This window comes from Haplochromis burtoni, unplaced genomic scaffold (genome assembly GCF_018398535.1).
Source record: "Haplochromis burtoni strain Fernald_Lab_line unplaced genomic scaffold, NCSU_Asbu1 Contig_48, whole genome shotgun sequence".
In the NCBI taxonomy this organism is placed as follows: Eukaryota; Metazoa; Chordata; class Actinopteri; order Cichliformes; family Cichlidae; genus Haplochromis; species Haplochromis burtoni.
Genome location: NW_024582409.1, coordinates 1,453,179 through 1,477,209, shown reverse-complemented (window position 1 = coordinate 1,477,209; position 24,031 = coordinate 1,453,179). Strand labels below are relative to the sequence as shown.

General features: G+C 42.5%; 1 protein-coding gene across 1 annotated transcript in view; it reads right to left on the bottom strand.

Annotated features, from left to right (window-relative positions):
• Nucleotides 1–1,020: 1,020 nt before the first annotated feature.
• Nucleotides 1,021–24,031, bottom strand: part of LOC102295341 (ATP-binding cassette sub-family C member 4) — a 33,885-nt gene continuing 10,874 nt past the window's right edge. Inside the window, exons 20-31 of the mRNA XM_042220418.1 lie at nt 19,463–19,542; nt 12,796–12,946; nt 12,041–12,160; nt 11,768–11,878; nt 11,560–11,660; nt 10,952–11,143; nt 8,892–9,047; nt 6,026–6,115; nt 5,394–5,566; nt 4,827–4,932; nt 3,408–3,542; nt 1,021–1,993 (exon numbers count right to left, since the gene is read on the bottom strand). Coding sequence (XP_042076352.1) covers nt 1,916–1,993; nt 3,408–3,542; nt 4,827–4,932; nt 5,394–5,566; nt 6,026–6,115; nt 8,892–9,047; nt 10,952–11,143; nt 11,560–11,660; nt 11,768–11,878; nt 12,041–12,160; nt 12,796–12,946; nt 19,463–19,542 — 1,493 coding nt within the window. The 3' untranslated portion in view covers nt 1,021–1,915. The remainder of the gene's footprint in view (nt 1,994–3,407; nt 3,543–4,826; nt 4,933–5,393; nt 5,567–6,025; nt 6,116–8,891; nt 9,048–10,951; nt 11,144–11,559; nt 11,661–11,767; nt 11,879–12,040; nt 12,161–12,795; nt 12,947–19,462; nt 19,543–24,031) is intronic.

The following is a 24,031-nucleotide window of genomic DNA, read 5'->3' as shown; positions in this document are numbered from 1 at the left end:
TGCTGACTCTGATGTAGATAGTGCCATGAGTATTTCTATTGTGGCAGCTGCCATGTGGTGCAGTCCCTGATAGGGTTTCGAATGCTGTCAATGCTGCGTCAGGTGCATTAGCACCTCAGAGACCCGTGATGCTCCAGCTGCCGTGTGCCTACGTCTCCCTGGGCCCTGGCCGCCAGCCTGACACCCGACACAAAGTAATCACAGATCACAGTGTTTAATCACTGAAACAAGCACTCCAGAGGACCCCACTGTCAATATCCCACTCTCTCATTATCTGTTTGGATTGCACATCCACACTGTCAGATAAACAGAGTGGAAAATTAAGATTAAAAATATGGTAATTTCATTTCAGGCAGCAGGCTCCTCTCACTGGCCCATTATGCTATTGATTACCTCTGAATTCAATTTTTCTTTTCAATGTAAACTTTAATCTATTCGCAAGCCAACAATTCAGCTCCCAAGGGGCTATTTGAGAGTAAGTAACCATTTAATATGACGCCGGCTGAAGATTCACTGGCTTTAATGAATTGTGTAAATCACTCAGCTTTTAAAGGAACTGGTGTCCCACAGTTCATGACCCAAATACGGGCCTGGTTAAATACCGCCTTTTAGACCGAGCTAAGTGTTTACTGACAAGAATCTGTGAATGTGTAATCACTGGCTTTGCGCTTGTCTGTATGAAGCCAAATTAAACAGCTCTTTTCTAAGAGAGCCGCTAATGACAAAATTACATTTTAAGACTTAATCATCTTATTGCACTACTGACATGTTAAAATAATAGAGTGCAAGGCCGCGCCACTTTACCACTGAAACAGAATTAGAAAATCACTCGACTCAGCACGATAATCACACGGTCGCTTCCTTTAACCGCTTACCAGTTTGTAGCATCGTGTTCAACTCCAGCTGTAACCACTGACCTGAAGCAAACACACCATTCAGGCAGCTGAGTGTGGAATGAGCAACAGCGGGGAGGAAACGCTGGTGAGTCAGTCTCACAATGAAGCAAAATGAAGCGAAACGTTCAAAACAATACTCTTTTATTAAATGAAATTTGAAACAAATCTAGTGTCAGTTACAAGTGAGCATTCCTCGCACTTATTTATGACTTAGAAACTGCAAAGTGCTTGAAATCTTACCTTCCATTTGTGTTACGAGCCGTAGACAAAGATGTAAAAAATCAAACAGCGCGAATAATTACCAGGATATAAATAATCTCACTCGGTTCCATCCACATAATTACCTGCATAAAAGTGTTACATTCTCAAATAAAGTCGTTAATCAAACAAGCCAGGACAGAAAGTTGAGAGACATCTCGTTCCTTGATATTAGTCAGTATCATTGCCAACTGTTACTGGTCTTTGCTCACTAGAGATGAGGTAGACATAAAACCGATAGAGTCAAAGTGCAGGAAAACCATTCAATTTACAAACAGTGCAATTACTAGGAATCAATCGCGTGATTAAGGCACAATAATTACAGAAAGCATCCGTGTCCCCTCTGAGGTTCTCCTTGGCTTGTCAAGCATTTTTCAAGTAATGAAAAGACTTTGTTCCTATAAAACAATGTTTTCCCTAAAAGAACAATTTAAGCCACAGGTAATTTATTGCACACAGAATATTGACACTCTTTTGAGCACCAGTTCCCCACTGTAGATACCCCAGAAGCCAGGACACACCTACATAAATATAGCCATTTGCAATCAATAAACAGCCATGCAGTAATATGCTGTCAATGGAAGGCACAGCCCACCTCAGGCGTGTGCCTCCTTTCTGTTCCATACCACGGGTCTATGCTAATCAAATGGAGCGCACACTACACTGCACTAGGCCTGAAGACATTTAGGAATATCGGTGTGTCTGCTAAAATACTTGGTCACTGATGGCTAACACGAGGACCACAGCGACACTCCAAACCGTCAAAGGGACGTCTCGAAGATGACGCGGATGTCCTCGTCACGGCGCACGTCAGTCAGCCGCTTTTTGTTCGTGTAAACCTGAAAAGCGGATCAGGGAAGCAGTGTCACAGAACACAAGCACACTGTCCAATCTGAGCTACGATCTGTTAAGGCGCAATTTATGACAGATCCAGTCAGAGCACGGCGAAGGGATTTATCACCCACTGAAGCATACAAAAGTGGCTTATTTAGCCCAGTAAACAACTGTTAGATTAAAGGCAGGAAAATTTTGGAGATAATTACAGGAATTATTTGTGGAGTTAATTTTCTCTTACGCTGGCTCCTAAGCTGCAAGCCGCTATTTAGAAAAGCCGGATTGCAGTGTTTGCGCCTGCAAAAGGCATGGCTTCTTTATGCCGAGCCGCTCTGACAGCTGAACAATTTCAGCAAGAAAGTTTGTGGAAAAAGAGGCAATGGAAGTGAAAGCTTGGCCATAGCTTGAGATATATGTACTGTCTACTCTGGGATTCTCTTTCAGCACGACAAAGGAGCTAGAGGTTGATATCAGATTATTGAATGTATTTAAACCTTGACTGACAACTATAGAAACTTGACACACAACATGCGGACTATCTCTGTATTTAATAAGTGGTGCTAGACAGTTATGGATGCTGCAGTAATCTGATCAAAGAAGAGCATCCTACAATAAAGAAAGGAAAACGTAAGGGCCCGAACAATGCCACTACCAATCCGCCAGTGTGCAGGGTAAGACGAAACCAAATAATACCACACTGTGCTGAGTCTTTGAAATCAGTATTTTACTCATTTCACTCCTCTGGCTGAGGAGATACAGTTCCGCTGATAAATTTGTGCGAGGGACAGAGAGAAAATGAAATGATGCCTACTTTTTCTTATTTCACAAAGACCTGTTTGAAGTTGCAATATGGTATCTGTAGTCCCAGACAGATGCACATAAAGTGGAATTGAACAATGAATAGCTGGCTCTTATCTGTTCAGTGTCTGAAGGGGAAATACATCACAAATGAATTTCACAGGGAAAAAATATGGACATTCTCTATTACAGTAATCCCCATAGAAAGTTTATCCCAAATCGCGATGAAGTTAAACCCAATATTTCAAAATAGATACAGTGCAAAGAAAGCTGCTTTTCTAGAATCATCGCTAAAATGATCTCAAAATTACATTATGAGAAAAAAGATTATACAGAGACTTTTTCCGATAATATCAGAGGATGTAAATCTACAAAGGGACAATTTCTCTCTTGAAATTAATGTTATGGTGTCGCAATGCTCCAAGTAGACACTTTAAATTAAAATGGTAATCAAGTGTCTTTGCATTGTCAGGGCTACACACATCTTCTGTTGCTTAGCTGTATTATTTTGGAGGTGAGCAATGGAGCCTGGAGTTAAGGGGAGAGTCTGGGATTACTGTGCAACGACTGGGCTCTTATTTAGGGACAGGCTTGTCCTGGGACAAAGGTGGATGTGGTTACCTGTTTGGCTGTGTGCAGGAGCGAGGCAGCTTCGGCTCTGCCTGTCTGTTGGACCATCTGGTAGAAGAGCCCATCCTGGTTCTGGAGCAGCACATATGGCTCATCATACTCCTGGATCATGCCAGCATCCAGAACCTGCAATCACACATACAATGGTGGGTGTGTGTGTGTGTGTGTGTGTGTGTGTGTGTAAGTGTGTGTGTTCCTGTGTCTGTATACTTTACTTTGGGGAAAACTGACATTTCAGCTGTTTCACTGCTGAGTGATGCAAGCAGACAGCGCAAGCTGAATGGGGAAACAGTAGTTCGGTGCACATAGGAACCATCTATTTTATGTGACTCATGCAACAACAAACACGGGTGCCTGTTTCTGCTCGAGAACGCCATGCACAATGAGGGTAACCTGTTAGCAGCGTGAAAGTCTGGTGCGCTGACTCTGACAGACAGGAGATCAGGGATTTATCCATGTATTTATCCTAGCATTTCAGAGGCCTAGGGGTGGTCCTCAGTCAAATCCAACAATCACACCTTTAAGACTCGCTAGAAAATTACCATCATTTCTATGTCATCACATGCCATGTAAACCACACAAAGAATAGTGCCAATTCAGGCAGTTTGGAAAAGACTACAATTATATCACAGACAAATTTTAACAAGCTCGATCCCCTTACAGCGTTAATGAGCAGTTTGTTATCAGTAAAGCCCACTTTCAGGTAGTGTTTAGTATGAAAGGGAGACTTCTGCAGCTGCTGTCATAATCAAAAGTTTAGGAGCAGGCTACCAGGAAATGCAATTCGATTCTTGCAATTTGGACGATTCTTCCGGGTCCCAATTTAATTTTCCCAGAGTGTGTGACAGTCTGGGGGCATTTAACACGAGTGTAGGTGTGAAACAGTCCCCTCTCTGTGATATTTGCCTTATTTCAGCAACCCTCTCAGTCACCAAGCAGCCACCGGGCCGTGCCCCGTCCTCCATAGACTCTTAACAAATGCCACCACAAATGGCACTAATTGGCACCTCTGCAGGCAGTAGCAGGAAAGGGCCAAAGATCAAGTGGTGCAAGCGAAGGTTGAATGAAAGGGAATGCTGCGAGTGAGAAATCTGCCCAGCTGTTGCAAAATAAGGTAGCGGAACTGAAAATAAAGGACAGAGGTGTTTAAAAGCTCTTGTGTTTGGCATACCACAATGAGAATGAATGTGAAGTGCATGTTTTGCAGGGGACCCCAGATTTACTCTACAAAACACTGAGTGCAATATTTACTGTAGCTGGTGAGATAGTACAAGGGGTTGCCAAAGTTTAGGAGGGAATATCACAAAGCTACTTGCAGAGCAATGTTGGAATGAACTCCAGCAGAAGAGTCTCATTTTAAAACCTTCACTAAAGTGCTTTACAATGGAAATTTACTGCTTTCTTACTTACCAGTATTCTGTCACAGTCAATGATAGTGTTTAGCCTGTGAGCAATGGTCAGGACTGTGCACTCTTGAAACTTGTCCCGGATAGTCTGCTGGATGAGCCCATCAGTTCTAAAGAAGCAGGAAACAAAACACCTGAGAACTGAAAAGCTCTCTTCCTATACAGCCTTGGGCAGGGATTTTACGCAACACAGAACAATGGCTCATCAGCAGAGAAATATGTGCAGCAACAGACAGAAAAAATACAGAATGCCACAGGACTTCAGCTTTAAAAAGACAAGTGTGGTATATTTTGTTACATTTTTTTTTAATTGACTTGATTTGATCTTCACCAGGTGAGATTTAGACTTAAAAACCCATATATTTTTATTATGTGTGTTAAACAAAAAAAAATCCATGTGTGCGCCGATGCTTTACCAAAGTGATTTTAAGAAAAAAGAGAAAAGGTTTTATTCTATGCACTTAAAAATACCCATATTGTGTAGCACCATTGTACAGAAAAACAAGACACATGTGGAAGAGAATGCTTCCACGCTGATGTATAATAATTTACTTGAGAAGTATAATCTGACCTTGGGTCCACATTAGCAGTGGCCTCATCAATAATGAGGATGCGGGTTTTCCGGAGGATGGCCCTGGCCAGGCACACTAGCTGCCTCTGGCCCACGCTGAAGTTAGAGCCCGACTCCGTCAGCACCGTCTCCAGCTTGCTGGGCAGCTCGTCCACCATGGCCTTCATCTGCACCTGCAGAGAGAGAGAGCTCAGCCCCTACCCTTCATTACTCCTGCATAAAGGCCTCCTGTGGGGATGTCTTTAAAGAGCCATCCAAACACACCCATTAACTGCCTGGCACAATGCAGGGCCAGGTCTACTGATGACCTTGGCCAGTGCTCTCTTGTGGCCAGCCTCTAGCTTTAATCCAGGCCACCAAATCCATTCAGAGACAGGACCAGGAGCTGAAGCCCTTCACTGTGGGGGAAGCCTTCATCCTGGTTGGCCTGACTGCCCAAACACATCTCCCCCAGCACTTTCAATGGTTACCCGTTACAAGCCGCACATTGAGCTGGGCCCCATGGCCCTAATGGGATTTCCCCCCATGACTTGTGGCGAGCAGGGAATCTGAATGGCAGCATTGTACAGGGGGACAGAGGGATCCCCCCCTGGGCTGGCAAGGGGGAATCATTCAGAGCCACGCTGGAGTACCTCTTGGAGTGCATTCCACAGGTCCTCATCTGTGTGCTGCTTGAAAGGGTCCAGATTCTTCCTCATGGTGCCCGTAAAGAGAACTGGGTCCTGTGGATAGATGGATATGGAAAGAGAAGGCCGTGGCCAGTTAAGATAATGACAAGGGGGAAGATGTATGAAAGGGTTAAGACAGGATTTATAGAAGAGTGCTAAGCAATGTGTGAGGGGAAGATGTTCACAAAGGCCTTGCTCCACTCAGGAGCTCTATTCAGTGCTCTAGCCAACTATGCTTCAGTAAGTTGATCTTTTTACTTGGAAAACCACAATGTGCGCATTGGTGCTGGTGGAGAATAGTCGTGCAAGGCTGTCTGAATGTATAATATGACACAAAAGGACTGTCAAGTTATCATTAAAATACAGAATAAGAAACCGTACTAACTAAATGTACAAGCATGTGTGAATAGTTAGGTTATCACATTAGTTGACTACCCTCATGAAAGGACAGCCTCACATCTCAGACAGGTAGGATGTCCAAGATATCTATTTATGGTAAGCCATGCACCTGTATCAAGGTTGAGCCACACAGCCCTCTTTAAGAGGGTAAATAAAGCTCTTTATTACAGTGTAAAGGAAAGAGCCTGTCCATGGGCACTGTTCCAACACGCCACTCTGTTTGTGATGAACTGATAAAAAGGAACAATCCCACATCATCTCATGTCAGGCCACATATAGTGTGCATTCATAAATCTTGGTCCAATGTTGAAGTGATTTACTCAGTAGAGGGCTCTCCTTGGACAGCATAAAGACCCTCTCGCTCACGGTACACCACTGCTGCAGATAAGGTTTTTATATTGCATTTATGTCCACAGTGTTTGATCCGTGAGCAAAATAAGCAAGGTACTTAAATCGTTATAATGACTGTTTAAAGAAAAAACCAACTTAATAATAATACAAGGCTGTTGAGTCTGCCACAGTTTGAGGTTGCACAGAGCAGCGACTGTCCATAACAAAAAGTGATGCTTCCATTGTATCCGCATCACAGTCAGAGGAACGCGATAACTCCAGCTTAGTCAAGATATGCATCTGACCTCGAATCAAGATACGATACGTTCATCTGGCAACTGTGAGATTAGACTAGGAGCAAAAGTAAAGCACACAATGAGTCTAAAAGGCTTAAAGGTTACAGAACTATTAATATATCCACACCTTTACATCTGTTCTCTTACAGGTCACCTTTATAACAAAAGAAAATGAAGCATACATTTGGGTGTGGAAGCACAGCAAAAATTAAAAAGTCATGTCTCAACAAGCCGTCATATAGGTCAGAAAGTGCAGGGCTAACTGCTCAATTTCAATCCAGAGAAAGTAAAGCTTTCAGGGTCTCATCCCTGCTACCTGTGCCTTGGAAAATGTTCCACCTCTTTACTTCCAATGAGCTTTTCCCTCTGTCACCAAAACACCACCTTGTCATTAAGCCAGCTGAAGTCCCAATTCAAACTAGTTCTGTGACACACTTTAATTGAGGATTCAATGTTAGGTCGGAAAAACCGCTTTCAAGCACAGCTTTCTATACACCGATTATGTGCTCCACCAATTCTAAGCCCTCTGTTTGCCACAGAATTCATTTTTTTTCTCCTAAGTCATTCCTGAGAATTCAATAGAAACTGAAATGGATCCCTTTTTAATGCCATATGCTAATACAAGCTTATCATAATCAAATCTGTGGGCGTCAAATAATGAAACTCCTCAGCGGCAATGTATAGTTTACATATCAAACTCAAAATTCCAAATGAAAAGTACGACAACCAGCAATTTATGTCAAAAAAAATTTTTCCAAGTGAAAGGTTGACTGCATATCATTTCATCGACGTCTAGCGGGAGAATAAAAAAAGGCTTTCAGATGAATTTGTGTAAATCCAAGAGTCTTCGCTCCATATATAAGTTTGTAATACTAACAACAGACTACAGAGAAACTCTACTCTCCCGAGTGCTGCCTACATAATGAAAATGCCATCCAGCATGTGATACAGATGAGATGAGCGTGCAGTTAAAGTTTTGACTCGTAACCTGCCACTTTGTAGCAGTCTCTCCCTCTAGGAGATGCAAAAAGAGTAAACAAAATCCCATCAAACATACATCACATCCATCGCAAACTAGTTTGGACTAAGAAGTGAAACTTTATCTGAAGTAGTAGCAATGCCAGAAACCTATCAAATCCACAGAAAAGCATTAATGAAACTGTTTTTGGGCATCTTGGCTGCACCCTAGAAATGTTTAAGACTTGAGCTAAGTGACGGTGTACAAGGGGACTCTGACTGTGAGGATGGGGGAGACTTCTTCTAAGCAGCTTTCCCATGTTTGGGGGGTAGAGGGCTAATCCTCTGTCAGGGATGGGGAACTGCTCTCTTCACAGTATAGGCCGTGGGAGTCTTCTCCCCTCCCTCCTCTCTGCTGACACTCACCCGCAGGCTGGCATTTTCTTAATGCCGTATCAGTTTCAACAAGCGGAAATAAAGTTAAACTGTCTCAAGGCATCCGTTTGTCTCACTTTCAGAAATCCCCTGAGTGACGACTGTAATTCTCCTCACTCGTTTTAGCTTTTTTTAAAAGCCAAGCGTCTAACAAGGGCAAAAGCATCCAGGCTTCTGTTACCGTCGTGCAGCTGACATTTCTGCCATTACTCAATCATGAGGAATCATGGGACCTTGGAGAAGGTGTCAAAGCAAAGCTGCTTTAGAACGAAAAGGTTAAACATGGTAGTAATTAATATATTATATTATATTATAAGTAATATCTTTCTAACCTAGACTCACTGCAGATGATTATTGGTTACTGTGTCTAGTTACAAAACACAACTGCTGATACTGAAATTAAAGAAACGCACCTGTGGGATGATAGACATTTTCTGTCGCAGTGTGTGAAGACCAATCTCAGACGTCAGAAATCCATCAATCGTTATTCTTCCCTCAGGTTCTGCCAGCCGGAACAAGGCAGAGATCAGGGAGCTTTTACCAGCACCAGTGCGTCCAACAATGCCAACCTACAGTGGAAAGAGCTAGTATGTTATATCTGTAAAGTCTTAGTAAATGCCCACAAAAAACCCCATAAATAAATAAAATAGTGCTTATTATTTTGTCAGTAAGAGACCCAGTTGCCTGGCAAACTACAATATAAACCTTTGTACAATACTAGCATAAAAACTAAGGGAAGATTCTCTGTCCTATAATATTTATGTATGAAATTGTTTGTGTTTTACTAGACAGTCAAAATACTAAAAAGAAATGGTGGGCAATGGAGAAAATCCTTCTGTAAGCCTCTCTAACCCTCATAATCAAGATTTAAAGCTAAAAATATTTCCTTTAATCAAATCAAATCATTTATATCTTAATCATATTTAAGTGCTTCAGCGTAATGCCACGTATAAATTCATTTGTAGCATTTGTGTTAGGGACAATTAACGTGTTTATAATTCAATTTAGCTATTTTTAAGTGTGCTATATTTATTTAGATCTCTGCTTATCTCATAAACACCAATGTGGGTGGGTTAGAAAAGTGTAGTTACTCATTTTAACCAACTGTAAAAGGTGACATAAACGGGGCTCTATAGTTTTGTGGCTCTTCTAAAAGTCACCCCATCAGGGTCAGCGTATCAAATCTATCAAATCTCATTGAACACACCTAATAAATTGGCCGAGTCAAAATTACCACTCACTCATACTTGTTTATGTGCTCTATGGTACTACCCCAGGGTATGGTAACCTGCAGGCCATCACCCGATACTTTCTTTAAAGCACAAGGTTATACCATCCGCAGGTATCTGCTAATGCTGTACATATGTGTGATGGTAGTTAACACATAAAATGACAGTATAATATAGGTGTTTCCAGTATTTTACCAGACTTGGGATACCAAAGAACAAAAACTCATGCTGTGGGCTGAATCCAATGAACAGGAATCTTATTAGCATTGCACCGATTGCTCTGCTGAACTAGTGTCATACCATTTAGGTTTGTTATATGCTGTTGCATAGCCATTGGGCATGTGGATACAGAAAGATAAGTAGTTAGGCTGACAGGTAATAGAGAAGTAATGATATGCTTACTCTCTCATGCTACATCCATACTCTCATAGGAGCTATTAGAGTAACGCACATTCCGATTTTTAAAACACATAGGCCCTCCTACATGTGACAATTAAGCCACACCCCCAGTACTTATACAGTAAGTGCCTACATGGACATTTAAAAAATTACCAAGTGCTTGTATGAGACTGAATCTGAAATCATGTCTCTGCATTCATCTGCTTTAACCTACATAAGAAGAATTCCACACTACATGAATGTAAATACACACCACAAAGTGAAAGGATCTTATACTGTAGATGGTAGGTGCAGGTGAAAGGGTGTCAGGGGAACTGTCAGGATGCACAAAGCCTTTTACCCCCAAGGCATGCGGTAGAGATCCCTCCCATGGGCTGTCAGAGCCAGGGCCTCTGCACTTATCAACCCATCCATTGTGAAATCAGCCGCCCTGGCCAACCGTAGCCATGCAAAATACACCCCCTGCATTAAACACCATTTCAATCATCCTCAACCATCTCCCTCAGCCTTCCCCTCTCTCGCTCTTCCTTCACCCCTCTTCCTCGGCCTCTCCTCTCTCTTATAGTGAATAAACAGTTGTCACCGTCAGGTAGCTCAAAATGCAAATTGGAGACAAATGGATCCACTTGAACAGTCTTAATTACATGATATGTATTCCATGAATCACAAATGGTATAGTCCTGAAGATTCAGAAGCACAATGCGGTGTCCCTTTAATAATTGATTTGAGAATAATGCCACATAAAAAAAGAATCACACCACACCTACTACACTAGCTGCATATCAACCTTAGTCATGGGCTATGCACTCCAGTAAGCATGCACAGGTGGGAATAAAGACAAGGACCTTTTCTCTAGATTTGAAGACAAGACTCAGGTTCTTCAGGACCAAAGGCTCACTGGCACTGTAAGAGAAGTTGACTCTGTCAAAAGTGATGCAGCCTGCTTTGGGCCAATCGCTCGGTGGCTGTTTGTCTGTCTCCCATGATGCCTCACTCTCCAGCTCTGCATACTCAACCACTCTCTCCACTGATGTCATCTGCAAAAATAAAGCATATAGTAGGCACTTCCTTAAAATAATTTTTCCTCTTTTAACAATTTTATGAATAAATAAATAAGCTGCTCTTATATAACTTCATGTAACAGAAAATCCCTATAATACAATTTAATAGATTCTTTAAATTGACCCAGACTGGATATAACAAACCTAAAGTGACAATCGTTCTACCTGCATTTTTTTTCTTATGGCCAGCAGTGGCTATTTATCTGGTTTCATAAATCAGTTAAAATCTGTATCTGTGACCACAGTGAACACTATGCTGATGAGTTTATGGCCTCAGTCTCTAGTTTCAAGCCTAATTTAATACATCGTGTTAATTTAGCAAATTATGGTCACATTTGGACTCAAATGGAAGTTAACCAACCATCGAACCCTTGTTCATCACGTGTTCTCACCATGTTCTCAATTTCTGCACTCTGTCTGACGCCCCACTGGAACATGCCTGTGAGCGTAACTGCATAAGACAGAGCCAGACCCACTGCACCTGGTTCCAGTCCTGTATTATCAAAGAAGTAAACATGCAGTCACACATCCACGAGTCCTTCCTCTTGCTTCTGCTAATAATGTCTCTTAGCATGCACAGAGTCAAAACCCATACAGTACCATCCCTGAGGTAAAGACAGCCAAAAGCAGTAATGGTGACAAAAACTGAGCAAATTCCATCGAGTCGCACGGCAAACCAGCGGGAGGTAGTGAGGAATAAGAACCAGGCCTCTGTTAACAAAGACAGATTCCACATGTTGCATATGAGGAAATACTTCTTAATACAGTCTGAATATCATGAATGGCTTTAGATGAGACTGATAATGGAGCTCATTAGATGTTGATGTCTTGCATATTTGGCCTTATAACACAAATATGTCTTTTTTGTCTCACCTGAGTGAAGATCTTGATACTCATCAAACATTTGCTGGAACCTCTGCTGAACCTTGAAGGCGCGGATGGTGCTCAGGCCTTGAAGAGAGGAGGAAAGGTGGGAGAAAACAGGACTCCGAGCTATGGGAAATATACAAGGCAAAAAACCAGCTTAGCGAGGCATTTAACATTTTTAAGAGTTTTGACCAGATTTCTAAATACAATTATAGTGTCAGGGTACATTTAAAACTAATAGTCTGAACTGTTCGGTTTTATTTTGCAGCGTATCAGTATGAGAAGTGAAAAATATGAATGTGTACTCTGTTATACTAACAATAATACAGGTGATGCCCCTGATTTTTATCGTGATTTAAGGAAAGGTCGCCATTTAGCCGTCTTTTGTTTCAACTCATTAGACTTACAAACTCCTTAACAAAACCTAAATGCCTCCTTGAAGGATTCAAACAAAGCATTTGTTCTAAAAGATGATGGCACTTGTTAGTCAATGTGCATTTTGGCTCTCAGCTTTAAATGAAATAAAGGAACTAAAGCTTGATGTGGCCTAGTCGTGACCACTTGACATTTTTTCCTATTATATGTGAAGTCATGAACTCTCATCTTTTGAGGAAACTGCGTGTGATCAAGGCATAGGCCACTGCCATCTTTAGCCTTTATGCTAATGATCTCTGCCTTTTTCAATAGCCTATTAGCATTCCTGTAGTCTGTGCTTTTATTTCTTCCCAATCCCACACCACAAAAAATAAATAAAACATTACTGGTAGATTCTAGACGCTTGATGTCCCTGGAGGTCTGCAAGAAGTAGCATCGCAGAAACAGGAAGACAACAAGAAGAGGAACAACAGGAATAAGAATCCAGGGGATGATGACAGCAGCTACTGCAATCACTCCGATGACTTGCAGAAATACCTGGGAGAAAAGGAGAGGAGTAAGCACAGTAATAACTCAACAGCATCAGCGTCAAAAGCTCTGCTTCTGTTGTGTGGGCTACCGATGGGGCAGTGAGGCTTATTTGTTAGGGCTGAACAAGAAAAACCTTTCAGCTATATTTGTGTGAGACCATCTCAGGCACATAGTAAGGTAACAGCAGGTTGTGGGACTGAGCTTAAGTGACTCACAGTGTGAAAAGAAAACGATCGCAGCGCTAATTCTCACTTAGTAGCAGGTGAGAATTTACCACTTGGCCACTGCAGCTCATATCCCTGGCTCTCTAGGGTTTTCCCTTCAACACTTCTGGCCTGTAAGCCTCCCTGGCAGAGCAGCCAGCCAACGGGCATGGCCACAGTGACTGGCAGAGAGCTCTGGGAACCACACTGTGGGTGTCTGATACATCACACTCAAACCACACAGCCCTCAACAACACAGTGACTCATCACCCGTGTTAATGGCTCTGTGACACATCTAGACCAGGATACCAGAGCTGCCTAAACAGGATTGCAGGCAATGAGTCTGACGGTTATCAAAGCACCTACACCTGCATAACGTTTAGAAATAACCACCTCATAAAGACTCATTATGACTATTAATCTTAAAGATAAAATAATCTTACCTCAGTCTATATTGATGGTAATTATCAGGCACTCAAGTATCATGTGAGGTGGCATATAAAGTTTTATTATAGAGATATTAAAATTGACATCACACAATGACTCAACAATCTGAATAAGAAAACATAAATGTAAATAATATTACCTTTGATACTAATACATAATAATTGCTGATTGATATATTTAAGTTAAAGTGAGCTAGCAAGAGTCACTGCCATCAGTTACTTTAATACTGATACTTTTATTAAAGATCGTATTAAACACCAGTTGAGAAAAAAAATAAACTACTTTTGAGGAAAGGGTGCTGCCATAAAAAAAGAACAGCTCACATTTTAAGATTTTTGTTATGTTCACTTTATTTAGAAAATTATATTACATTTCAAAAGGGAAATGTAATCTACTTCAATTACATTTTTTTTACATTAAAAGTGTTGGGATATATTTACCTTGATACAACACACAAAATAAATTTGTCTGTCTGATTGTTTCTTCAATCACCATCAAGTAAACTTGAAGTGAGCCACCAAACTTGGCACTGTGCCGGTACATCTTAAGGTTCTCATCTATGTTGCATAAGATGTATTCATGTTATCTAGCAACCAGCTAGCAAAGGGTTAAAGTGAACTGTTTTTGGTGTAATTTTTCTTTCACAATGACAAGTTCTAATTTGTATCAGTAAATCTTAATTTATACATTATATATAAATATGCCATCAGGTTGCCTGGCAACCAACTAGCAATCAGCTACCATGACACCAGAAAAGCATAGTATTGATTTAATTTTGTGGCCAGCAGCATAAACACAGCAAAACAATACTGTAGCACAGACATGTATTAGTAAAACATAATACATTACTAAAGATTTAAGAAAACACAGTTTTTGGTTTGTTTCCTTACTTTTTATTTGTTAAGCATTTTCACCAAGGAGAAGTAATGTCTCCTCTTTTAAATCAGAGTACTTTTTTTCTATAATACTTTTTTTTTTTTTAAATAATCCTGCACTTTTTATTTAACAAGGGCACATGACTTCTGTTAATAATGTCTCTTGTTTACCATTGTGGTCTTAATAATTTCCTTTACTTGAAGTATATCAACATTTCTTCCAGCCATTAATATGGGTTGGAAGAACACTTCCTAACCGAAAGGCATACGTTGTGTTCGACTGAAACCTCACACCCTGAAATTAGATACATCCAAAAAGATGAATCCTAAAACGTGGAGATTAGGATCATACTGTTACCTTCAGTGGACTCAGACTAGCCCAGAGAGATGAAAATTTAATTTAGCACCTTAATTACGGATGTTATCTGCTACTTAAGCACACATTTAAGCATGATCACTTTCAGTGTAGTTTTATGATGAAAAGCCAGTCAATTCCATTTGCAGTTCAGATAAGAGGGAATTACTAGTCTAACCATTGCAGTAGTGGAGCCCACACAATCAAACAGTGAGTCGAAGCTACTGAGCACAACTGATCCCAAGAATTTCACAGTACATAAGTTTCAATCTTAGCCTTGATGGAAGGCTACCAGACTGCAAAGTGAGATGGTGGCACACAGGCCATTACCGCGTGTTATCCAGCCTTCCCTTGCGGGGATCAAATATTAACTGAACAAATGTCTTATCACCTACACTGTTTTTCTTTCACTACCCAGTTGATGACTGGTGACACAGTGACACTGCTCATTCACATTTTGCTGGTTGGTTAATCTGAATTCTAATTGGGCCCATTTCAGCAGTGGCCACAAACGTCTGAGCCAGGCTGGCTTTATCTAACAGTGGGGTCATCTAAGGGGACAGTAGGAGGAACAGGAACCATTAGATACAAGCCTTGCCTCCTCCTGCTCCCCAGGGCCCGCTGTCGCCAAGGCCCTGTTTGATGTGATCCATTTGCGTGGTTTGGTGCTTATCGTGTCAGGATCGGGGACACCGTGGCCCCCACCCACACTACACACAGATGACTCTGATAAGTGAGCCTACAAGTATACACCTCACCCCCTCAGACCACATCCATATCTCCTATGAAACCACACAGGAACAGAAAACTCCCAAAGCCACATCCCGCTGCACATAAAAGTGGATAAAAGGATGAAAGGTTTTGTATACAAACTGTTTAAATAAAGAATTAGCTCTAATAGCTCTTTAGCGAGAAAAGAAAGCTACCGCACGCATGCGATTCAGTCATTCAGGCAAACTGGGCGCACTGCTGTGTCCAAAGACCATTCAGATCTCTGCTGACCCTAATTGCTTTATTTTCTCAATGATTCTATCAGCTCTTTGATGTCCAAATAAATGTAGAAAATTGGAGTTAATTGCTATATTTGTGTTCGGCAATGATAGCGACTGTTGTTCACCAGCTGAAAATAAACACTTCGCTTTAATTAAACATCCCTCCGGACAGACGGAATCATTATGCTTTTTACAACTGCCTTTTTCATCCTCCCTTTATTTACTGACAGTGTGCAATATTTGCCACTGGGAAAGAAGTGCAAACAAAACAGGAAATGAGGGGTGAGCGTGGTAAAGAAAAATTCTCAAAAGAAGTCCTCTGTCATCGTTGGAATTTTTTCTTCTTTTTTTTTTTTAAACTCCACACTTTTTCTGTGACTGAGCAGCACAATAAGTTGCAAGGGTCAGTGGTACTGAAACAAAACAGGGCCGTTCCACTTGGGCTCTGGAACAATACAAGTGACCCAATCCATTCTACTCTGTGTTTGGGCTTTATTTTAGCATTAAATGCCCAGATGCTGTGGCTTTTCTTTGGGTGAAATGACTGTGGACACCTCCTTCACATTTTCCCTTTCTGGGCCATTTTCACTTCATAAAGCTGCAGTCAATGTGTTTTGTGTGTGGTGAGGAAGGTCTGACACATACTGTGGTGGTCTCAGACGCTGTCTACATTGGTGGCTCAAGTAGTCCTAGGATTAGGCCTTTGTGTGCTGTGAAAAGGTAAAAGAAGTCACTTATTTGGGCTCAGTCAAGCTGCTGATTTCCAACCCCATTTTGGAAATAAGAGAAAGGCTTTGAAATGTGGTCTCCCCTCACTCTCTACTATAAATCACTAGTGTCCAGCAAATTCATTCAGCCTTTTTTTCCCTCCTGAAAACAACACACACACACAAAAAACAACAATTCAGAAATACAAAAGTCAGCCTAGAATTCATTGTCCTCGTCATTCTGACGTGAGGTGAGATTCAAGATTAGATTGGGACTTTGTTGTGTCAGTTCCCAGGCTCAAAGGGCCCTGGGTCTGGCCTGCATTCTGAGTCAGACCAGCTGAGGTGCTGGACCACAGCATCATGGGAGACCACACATACTCACACGGGAAGCTTTTGCTGGCCGGTGCTCGCCATCAAATGACCATGTGTGGTATTGCTGAGTGGCCAGTTAAGCGCACACAAATACACACGCAGGGTCACATGATGATGTTTTCCTCTGTTTCGCTTTATTTTTCAGGAAGACAAGCACAGGTCAGTGATCCTAAGGCCGCCGCTCACCTTTCTGTGTCACAAAGGCACTGTCATAAAAACTATGCTCAAAGAGGGTTAATGGCACAGCCTATATATGTTTCCCCTGGACCATCTTCTGTGTTTCTCAGGCTAACCTGTGTAATGCCTGGAGCCAGTGCAGTCTTTAGTCGCCAGCGTGGTAAAGAAGCAGAGAAAGCCGGGTGAAATACCATCCTACAGCGTCCACGATTACGTCAGCAGTTCTCATATCCCACAAAGCCACTAAAGAGGCCTGATACACAATGTGCCACAATATAGAGACTCACACAACGATCCACCCGCCAGTGTTTCTTTAGACAATAGCTGTCTTTTCTCTGCGCTTGTGTGCGTGTTCAGCCCTTCAGTGCTTGGTTTGTCTCTGTTTCTTTTTTTGCTCTTTCTCACACGCACACAAAAGGGTTTATTGCCGTAATTTGTTTATTCCCGTCTTTATAAGGAATTAGCGTTGGCAAGAGCAGGCTGGGTCACACTTAAGTCAGCTGGTGTCTTAGTGAAAACATCCGGACAAACTGAATTTTGACTGGATAAGCAGGGCTATAAATGCAGTGCAGGTCCCAACAGTTGGTGGTGCGACTTGGTCAAGAGCCTTCACACAAAAATCCGCTGAAAGACCCCTGTACTCACCCCCTATTGTCTTGGCCTCCTCCTCTGCCCTCTCTGTGAAAATAGAGGCAACCCAGGATTTAAAGGTCAAGTCCACACAAAAGCTGACAGTTCCCAAAGCCTGAGGTGTTTTTAATTGACATTTCTGTCTTTGTCCCCTGACCATAAAGATGGAAGAGAAAGAGGCTTTTTCCTCAATATACTAAATTACTACTAAATGAGACCTGTGAAAAATAGGGCTCTGGGGTGTAACCAGGTTCCCCCAGCTTGAGGGAATCCCCTTGTTAGGCAGGTTTGGGGGGCAGTGCTGAAGGGCTGTGAAGTGCTTACTCCACCATAGAAAGGAGGGGGGAGAGGCTAAGGCACAAATCCCCACACAGAAGCGGCCTCTCTCCATAGAAAGAGATAAACCAGTTAGGGCATTGTTTATGAAGTTTCACTTTATTCCCTTCTGACAACCATTTAGACAATAACTATGGGGAAACGTCCCTCCACGAATGAGCAACAATAGTGGAGATCAGCAGCTTTTCTCAACAGCTAATACTTTGATAAAAAAAAGAGCGAAAATCTTCCTTCCTGAAAGCATTAAAGGCTGCTCCGTGAAAGACACCTGCAAACAAGAGCAGAAAGCAGCACAAACAAAAGTGCTTTGTCCAAAGGATGCTACCTTTGTCCACTCTAACAATCACATCCCACTTTCAGCTACAGCAAAAGACTAATGCACACATATCCAGTCTGATTTTGACATGGCCTGGTCTAGATTTTATTTCTTTTACATCAAGACACAGTTAGAAAAAAGAGGAAAGCAGGAGAAATTCAAGTAAAAGTGCACAGCTGAAACCCATCTGTGTTTTATGTCAGGACGTGGTCTACTCTCACTGTTGTTGGTTGGACCTATTGGCCCTCTACAAAAGTTATTATTTTACTTTAACCATTATTCACCTTATTATCAAAATGAGGGGAACTATAGCAGACAAAAAGCTTTTGTGCGTATATTCTTTTGTGCTTTCAGCATTTAAGATGGCTTTTGTCTACTGTGAGATGGGTATCTGCCACAAACATCATTCAGGCATTGTGGAGGGGGGATTCATTTTCAGCGCGCCTTTGTTCTATTCTTTGGCCCGAACCAAGGAGCCACGCCTGCTCCTCTACCTCGAATTGTGCAGCGAACATTCCCTTCTTTGTGGCGCTAGGTGCATGAGCTGGCTCATCTCCGCAGGGTTTCGTGGGAGATGGCTGTCATAGTGGCAGGGTGGCATTTGGTAACCTAACCTGGGCTTGCATCAGGGTGGCCCTTGGCTAGCAGGTCAATAAGACCTGTTAAGCATTAAGCGAATTGGGCTAAGAGGCGAAAGTCCAGGTGTACTCCTGTAAACACTTCATGTCAGACTTTTTCTCTTTGCCACTCGACACAATATCCTCACTTCACCCTCTCCTGACATTTCCACTATTTTCCCTTCCACATCTGACCCATCATGTGGCTTTATTTCCTCTTTGGTCCCTTTCTCTCTTCCAATCACTTCCTTATTCTCCTTACACATTCTCTGAAGATGCCACTTCTGTTGTGCCACGCTGAGGGAGCCACGCCCTCAGCCTATGTGCACACTTTTATTAAATCTGTGCAGGCGCTGGGCTGCGCTGGCGGGTAATCCTACAGTAATTGTTTCCAGATTAGGGGACCCGGACCACAAAGCAGGTTTAGCCAGGCATGAAATGGCCTCCCCATGCTGCTGCGCCAGCAACCAAACCTGCCGAGGTGAGACTCACCTGGATAAAGTCCACAAACGTCCATGGAAGCAGAGAGTCCAGGTAACCGATGTCCTTCGAAAACCTGTTGAGGATTCTTCCTGAGAAAAAGCACAACACAAAAGAACAGATTAAAAAAATATCTCTATAATAGAAACAGCATTTTTCTTATATTGCCAATATTGTTATGCCATTTGTACAACAATAATAGTGCACTTAAGCGAGCTGAAAAAATAAGCAATTCCTTGAATATTTATCATATTAAGTTTTTTACTGTTACAGGTTCAGATATGACATTCGGAGCAACAAATCTAAACCAAATGCAGATCTGCTTTATCCATTAACTACTCTGCATTCATAAAAACAATATTTTGTTAGTTTCAATTCCGTTCGTGTCTTTAGACTATTAAGCAACTGTTATCAGAGTCCCCTTAATAGAACAGAGGTTACATACAGTGTGATATCAAATGGAAAACACAGGCCTATCTAGATTAAACAATGAATCATTATTTATCTAGTGATTCATAAAGACTGTCCTACTCTTGGCTGAATACACGAGGGAACCTTTTGTTAGGGAACAAAAGGCCAACAGAAGCTGCGTACCTGCCTTTATGTTCTGACTGGCAGTGTCAGTGACGTTAATTGAGTTGCCTCCAATCTGCTCGGTCGTTCATTATTTTGGCTAGTGCTCTGCAGGTGCTGTGGCAGCCCCTTATTGTTACTCCTTTAGTAACTTTGCTCCACTATTCTGATCCCACAGCACATAAGATTACACTCCAGCTGCTTTCACACACTGTGTACTGCAGGGTCACTGATAGCCAATCCCCAAAGCACACTTCCTTAAAGGCAGGCAAGACAGAAAGGCTTTTACTATCTCTGTCCCTGAAGGAAGACCCCTGGCTCTCAGAGGCAGACAACAGGTACCAGAGCAGCGGCAGCACTGCCACAGCTTGAACTCTTCTAAGGTCAAAAGACACAAACAATCTGCAGTGTCCTTAAAATACGGCCATGATGTTTGTTAATGTATTTAGGAGAGCAGCTGTATTCCACTATGACAAATGGCTATGCACACAGTAATATCTGTCTGACGACAATGTAAATAAAGCAGTACTCACAAAATGCAGGGTGCAACCCCTGATAGAGTTAAACAAACCAATACAGGCATGCAGATGAGTTTATCTAGGCTCACAGAATGCACCATGGAACAGGGTGTGACTTGGTAAAAGAAAAGAGAAAGGAAACACTGGGCAACATGGTGGCAGAATGTGGTGGCATGGCACTCTGGAGGCGTGGTGGAGCCATGGCACGGCTGACCTAAAACTTGCCTCCGAGCCTCTTAGTCAGTCCTACGGAGGTGGGCCCTGTAATCACCTCTCTCCACGGCCGTAAGCAGCTTACAGCTTTATCCAAAATGCCGCTCCTGCCTAAAAACATGCATGCAGACGAGGCCGGGCTCCCCATAACAGCCATTGCATAAACCCAGCCAGAGCATTATTCCCCGCAACAACCCAGCAATGCTCCAAATCAGCACTGATTCAAAGTCAAGTGGCGTAAGCATGTTGTACACTTGGAGGCAGACTAATCTTATTCACAGTGTGAGTGCCCCTTTAGCATACAGACATCCCGAGGGGAGGGTTCAAGCAAGGGGGTAGAGCGCTTACTATACCAATGCAGAATATCGCTGCTTTAGTCTGGAAATAAGGGGGGAGTACTTGTCAAACTGTGTTTGTGAAAGCTCCAATAATATTTTACGTAATTTTACTGTCTAAGCCATAGATGACCCAAATTCATGCATATCTGACAAACAATGCCAATAAGAAAAGGATAGGTTTCTCTGGGTTACATCATACAATGGTTAGAGGGTGCTAGAGCAGAGAACATCAGTCAGCTATCAGCTGTTTGACAAGCGGCTCAGTTAACACAGAGTTTCAGAGGGGATGAAGTAAAGAGCCTTCTCCATCCTGCACAGACTATAGAGGGGATACATTACAGTGATGCAGTTACACAAAGACATTCACTGCATGGAAATGCCTATGAGGTAAGATCGGTGTGGGACAATGGCTTCAATCACTCTGGGTGGTTGTCAACAATATCACCTATTGTGTGCAGAGGGGTATAGACGTTTCAGGATATCAGCAGCATTAGTATCAAACAATTTCTCATGCTTTAAGACTCCAGGGGTGATTTGCACCACTTTTCAGGCTCAGGAAATATCAAACCCTCCCAACTAAGGTGGCCTCTTAGGTGGAGATATTAGGTGAGAAGGGCCCCCAATCACACTTAAAGAAGTGGAACAGTGGGGTCCGGCTAGAGCGGGGCGTGTGGCAAATCGCTGTTCCCTGTAAACATCAAGATAAGGAGACGACTCAGAGCCGCTCCATGTGTGGGCCCCAGTGCAGTTGGAGGGGCCCTTCAGTGAGACAAGTGTGATAATGAAGAAATACTAGGGAGGGGGCTGCCAAGGCTGGAGGTGGCACGGCTCACCTGCACTTCCATGAAGGGCCCGGAGGCCTGGGGCAGCCTCCCACCGCCGGCGCCTTGCTGCCAATACTAATACATTCTAAATCCATTCTCTTCGCTCACACCGCCAGGCTCCTGCAATCTCCTCTCCTTCCCTTTCATGCAATTAAATAGTGGAAGTGCAGAGCGAGGGGGAGCCCTATCAGCCATACTGCACACACACACACGGCTCCATCTCCACATTCAATTTACACACTTCGATATCATCATCCTCTCTGCAGTACTTCCTTCACTTCACTCCTAACACTCTTGCATCCCAGACCTGAAATACAGACATTAAAAACATTGCCTCTGTGGACACAATTAGAATCTCACATCAGTGACTACAGAAGATCTAATGTTCACTGCGTCAACAGCAACACCCAGCTCTGAGATGGCCCACTATGCTGATGGGAGACAGGGCTGTGGATGTGTGTCTGTGCATGTGTTGACTGAAACTCCACTCCTCGACTGTGCTGATGAGCTGAAGCCCTGGCCTGCAGTCTCTGAGGGGATTAGCCCACTCAATGACACTAAATTACAGGGATCAACATCAGCTCAACACATCCACCGCTGTCTGTGCTGCTCTAAATGGATCACATTTGGATGAACAGCTGCAATAAGACTGTACACATTACTCAAATGGGGCAACATGAATATTTAAAGCCATTTAAAATAATAAAACGGAGGAAAAAGCTGCTTGTGGTTTCTGTCATCTCTAAAATTATCAAAGAGTACTGTCACAACGCGAAAAAGAGTTTTAATCACTGAAAGCACCAACTTGGAAATCAACTATGTCTGCGCAGCACAAAAGATAACACAGTCACAGATTTAAATGGCGCAGTGGTATTCAGTGGCAGATACAGAAGAGCCACAATACCTCTCCGTCAATCATAATTCACCACAGCTGTACTCCATTGTTATAAACCACATTCACAGAATAACAAATAAGACCTTTGTGCAGCGACGCTTGAAATGGTAACCTTTAACTCTGAGGACGGCTATCAAACACCGGGCCTGTTCAGCAGCAGCAACAGCAACAGCAGCAGCAGCGCACCTATCACTTACACATGTAAACAGCTGTCAAATCCTTAACAACACATGTGCACACAGTTACAAATCACTCACACTTACGACAAGACACTAGTGAATGTAAACGCTGTGATGGAAGTGGCAGGGTGTTTTTTTTTAAAGAACAAAAGTGTTTAGACAGAAAGAAAACATTAGGAAGGGAAGAAGAGGAGCTGACAACAGCTGCTTTTGTCATGATGCTTTTTTACTTGAGGTAATAAATTAATTAAAAATACATAACAAAAGAAGGGGGGGGGGGGGTAAAATATAAGTACGTTGAATTTATTTACACAGTGCAAATAAAAATACTGATATATATTTTCTTAATTTATTGCTGACTGAATGGAGGAAAAAGGAAACGCAGACTCCGGGATAGTGTGTGTGTGTGTGTGTGTGTGTGTGTGTGTGTGTGTGTGTGTGTGTGTGTGTGTGTGTGTGTGTGTAAATCCAGTCAAACATAGTGTTGTTTGCCAGACTAGCAACCGAGCTGTAATGACTGGACTGGTCACACAATGGTTACTGATAGCAGCACAACAGCGATCAGATAGCAGTGTCTGTTAAGCCTCTCCTTTGCTGCGCTATTAAACAGATTATTACATTATTCAAAGTGTTTGTTCTCCTCCTGTGCATAGATTACCGAGCAAGGCACACCCAGATAAGCTGCCAGGTAGTCCAATGCATAACACAACGGCGGCAGTAAAAACAAAAGTCAAAGATTAAGACACGCGGTGTTTGCTCCAAACACAGCTTTGCAAAGAAAAGCTTTGTCGCTACACCCACTTCTAATGCTAGCAGAAACCACAAGCTCCTGAACACCCTCAAATCATATTTAGACTTGTGTTACCAGCTTATTATGACTCATTATACAGATACAAGTTCCCCTTCTTGTTGAGAATTCCCACCCAAGCTGATTGTGTTGTACACGCATGTCACTATGAGGAGATTAGGCAGAGTAATTATCTACTGACGGGTGAACAATGCTCCAGAAAAATTAAAGTTATCAAAGTGGGCCACTTGACA